The sequence below is a fragment of the Cebus imitator genome, unplaced genomic scaffold (genome assembly GCF_001604975.1).
Source record: "Cebus imitator isolate Cc_AM_T3 unplaced genomic scaffold, Cebus_imitator-1.0 Scaffold61, whole genome shotgun sequence".
Lineage (NCBI taxonomy): Eukaryota > Metazoa > Chordata > Mammalia > Primates > Cebidae > Cebus > Cebus imitator.
In genome coordinates this window covers 6,734,345-6,737,043 of record NW_016107376.1, presented here as the reverse complement: position 1 = coordinate 6,737,043, position 2,699 = coordinate 6,734,345, and the positions used below count along the sequence as shown (strand labels likewise).

Below are 2,699 nucleotides of genomic sequence, written 5' to 3'. Positions count from 1 at the left end.
GCACGCGCCACCATGCCCAGCTGATTTTTTGTATTTTTAGTAGAGACAGGGTTTCACTATGTTGACCAGGATGGTCTCGATCTCTTGACCTCGTGATCCACCCGCCTCGGCCACCCAAAGTGCTGGGATTACAGGCGTGAGCCACCGCGCCCGGCCACCCTACGCCTTTCTGAGGTTGAATGCATCTTATCCCTAGTAGGTGCATTTAATGTGGCATCATGGCCAAGAAGCAGGACAGGAGGCCCTGTCTCCATGTCATCTTTGCAGAGGTGGGCCCTCCTTACCCTGACAAACTATACAATCCAGTATACGACCTACAGGCAGGAAATAGGCTGTCATTTCTCATTCTGAGCTGCAGTCCCTTTGGTACCCACGGGCCTGGGTGAGCCCTCGGTGCGGGTGCCGGCTGCATCCCACCGCCCTGCCGAGTGTGGGAAAGGGGGAGCAGGGGTGAGGGTGGGGTCCCTCCAGCATCCTTACCATTGACCTCATCTTGGGACTTGGGGGACCGCTTGCCACGCCTCTTGAGGAAATTCGAGGCATCTGATTCCTGCATGAAAATCTTCTGTTTTGCATCTGAAACCCAGGAGAGGCCTGTCACCAGCGGTGTGGGGATGCCAGGGCTGCTGCTTCACCGGCCGCACCTGCCCCGCCCCGGGTGTGGGCCCTGCACTCACCCTCACTGGCCTCTTCTCCCGCCGCCTGCGCAGTTCCCTCTCGCAGCACTGCAGGACAAGGGCACAGAGTGAGCTGCAGCGTCAGAGGGGAGCCCAGACCCTGAGCTGAGCCCCCTTCCTGCTTTCCAGGCTGAGGGTCCCACCAGGCCCTGGCAAGGGGCCTCGGTTTCTCACATACCAGCTGCCGAGCCAATCTCCCCAGGAACCCACCAAGCAGGCTGGCTTGGGGTTTCTTTCAGTTTTGTTTCTTTCTTTACTGTTTTTTCTCCCTGTATTATATTGTGTTTTACACACACACACACACACACACACACGCACCCTTTAACAATAGGCACACCCCTTTCTACCTGCATCACCTGAGCAGCTTTACCTGTGCAAGGCAAATCTCCCCTGCCACGTAACTAACACCCTCCGCCTTGACCCTCCCGTACTCACTAGACAGGAACACCAGGGCGGAGAAGCCAGACAGCAGGAAGACCTGTCTCCAAGTCATCTTTGCAGAAGAGGGGGCTCCGTCCAGGACCCACAGGGCAGACCAGGCGTCTTGCAACCCTCCCGGGTCCCCACTTCTGAGGCAGGCGGCCCAGGCAAGAGGGAGGAAGGGAGGGAGGGAAGAAGGAGGCAGGAGGCTGGATGCCGCTGGGGGAGAGTAGGAGGGGGCCGGGCTGCCCTCTCCATTGGCTGCTCCTGGACGGAGCACTGGAGATGTTTTTGGCGCCTGGCAAATGCCTCCAGAAGCAGAGCTTGTAGTTAGGGCCCTGGCTGGGGCGGTCTTGGAGTGGCCTTTCCAATGTCTGTGTCCGGGGATCTGCTGCTGGGAAGGCTCATCCTGACAGTCAGGGTTCCAGAGACCAAGGCTGTGTCAAGGCGCTCCTGGCACCTGCTCCAGGGATGTGAGGGCCCCGTCCTCAGGGCTGAAGCATGGGTGGGGGCAAGTAGAAAGAGGGGGATCAGTGGGAGAGTTTTGATCCAAATGTCAAGCAAGGAGGGCCCATGATGACCAGAGTACCCATCAGGGTGACACACACGTCTGGGCCATGCTAACAGCGACCAGAGAACAACTTACCTGATGCACTGCTCCCAGCAAATGCTCACTGCCCAGCCGAACACAAACCCCTGGGGTGGCGGGTCCCAGAGCCCCTTAAAGACAGCAAGAACAAGAGTCAGTCGCTTTCCCTCAGTGGCTCATGCCTGTAATCCCAGCACATTGGTGGCCAAGGTGGGCAAATCACCTGAGGTCAGGAGTTTGAAACCAGCCTGGCCAATGTGGTGAGACCCTGTCTCTACTAAAAATACAAAAAAAAGCCAGGCGTGGTGGCAGGCACCTGTAATCCCAGATACTCGGGAGGCTGAGGCACTTGAACCCGGGAGGCGGGGGTTGCAGGGAGCCAAGATTGTGCCACTGCACTCCGGCATGGGTGACAGAGCGAGACTCCATCTAAAAAATAAATAAATAAAAATTAAAAATTAAAAAATAAAACAGCAAGACCAAGAGTCAATCACCTTCTACCGTGGAGCAAGAGGAGGGCAGGTATCTGAAAAGCTCCACAGCTAATCCTGCATCTCTAGGACAACAGGCATCATATTCCATGTAGGGGAGGAAATGCGTTTCCAGAAATGGGAACGCTAATGACATTAACACCGACGTGGCCATCGGAGCATAGTCCCTTTGGAGATGCATTCCTGACACTGTCCTTTCTTAGGCACCATCATCGTGAACTCTTTGCTCTCAGCCTTTGGGCACTGTTTAACATTTTGCTAAGCTCCCCTCCTATAAGACTTTCCTATTGGCTGGGCAAAGTGACTCATGCCTGGAATCCCAGAACTTTAGGAGGCTAAGGCAGGAGGATCACTTGAGGAGTTGGAGACAAGCCTGGGCATAGCGAGGCCTCCCCCATACCTATTGAAAGAAAAGAAAGACTTTCAGCTGGGCGCGTGGCTCATGCCTGTAATCTCAGCACTTTGGGAGGCCGAGGTGCGTGGATCACTTGGGGCCAGGAGTTGTAGACCAGCCTGGTCAAT

General features: G+C 55.9%; 2 protein-coding genes across 3 annotated transcripts in view; both read right to left on the bottom strand.

Annotated features, from left to right (window-relative positions):
• Nucleotides 1–2,699, bottom strand: part of UCMA (upper zone of growth plate and cartilage matrix associated) — a 64,152-nt gene that overhangs the window by 47,640 nt on the left and 13,813 nt on the right. Inside the window, exons 3-6 of one of the 2 annotated variants that reach the window (XM_017529853.2) lie at nt 1,744–1,817; nt 1,113–1,591; nt 678–725; nt 481–576 (exon numbers count right to left, since the gene is read on the bottom strand). In XM_017529853.2, coding sequence (XP_017385342.1) covers nt 481–576; nt 678–725; nt 1,113–1,170 — 202 coding nt within the window. In that variant the 5' untranslated portion in view covers nt 1,171–1,591; nt 1,744–1,817. Of the gene's footprint in view, nt 1–480; nt 577–677; nt 726–1,112; nt 1,592–1,743; nt 1,818–2,699 lie in introns of those variants that run through there. The other variant, XM_037739029.1, reaches the window with a different exon arrangement.
• Nucleotides 122–2,699, bottom strand: part of PHYH (phytanoyl-CoA 2-hydroxylase) — a 50,679-nt gene continuing 48,101 nt past the window's right edge. Inside the window, exon 8 of the mRNA XM_037739027.1 lies at nt 122–157. The gene's annotated coding sequence lies outside the window, so the exon portion shown is untranslated. The remainder of the gene's footprint in view (nt 158–2,699) is intronic.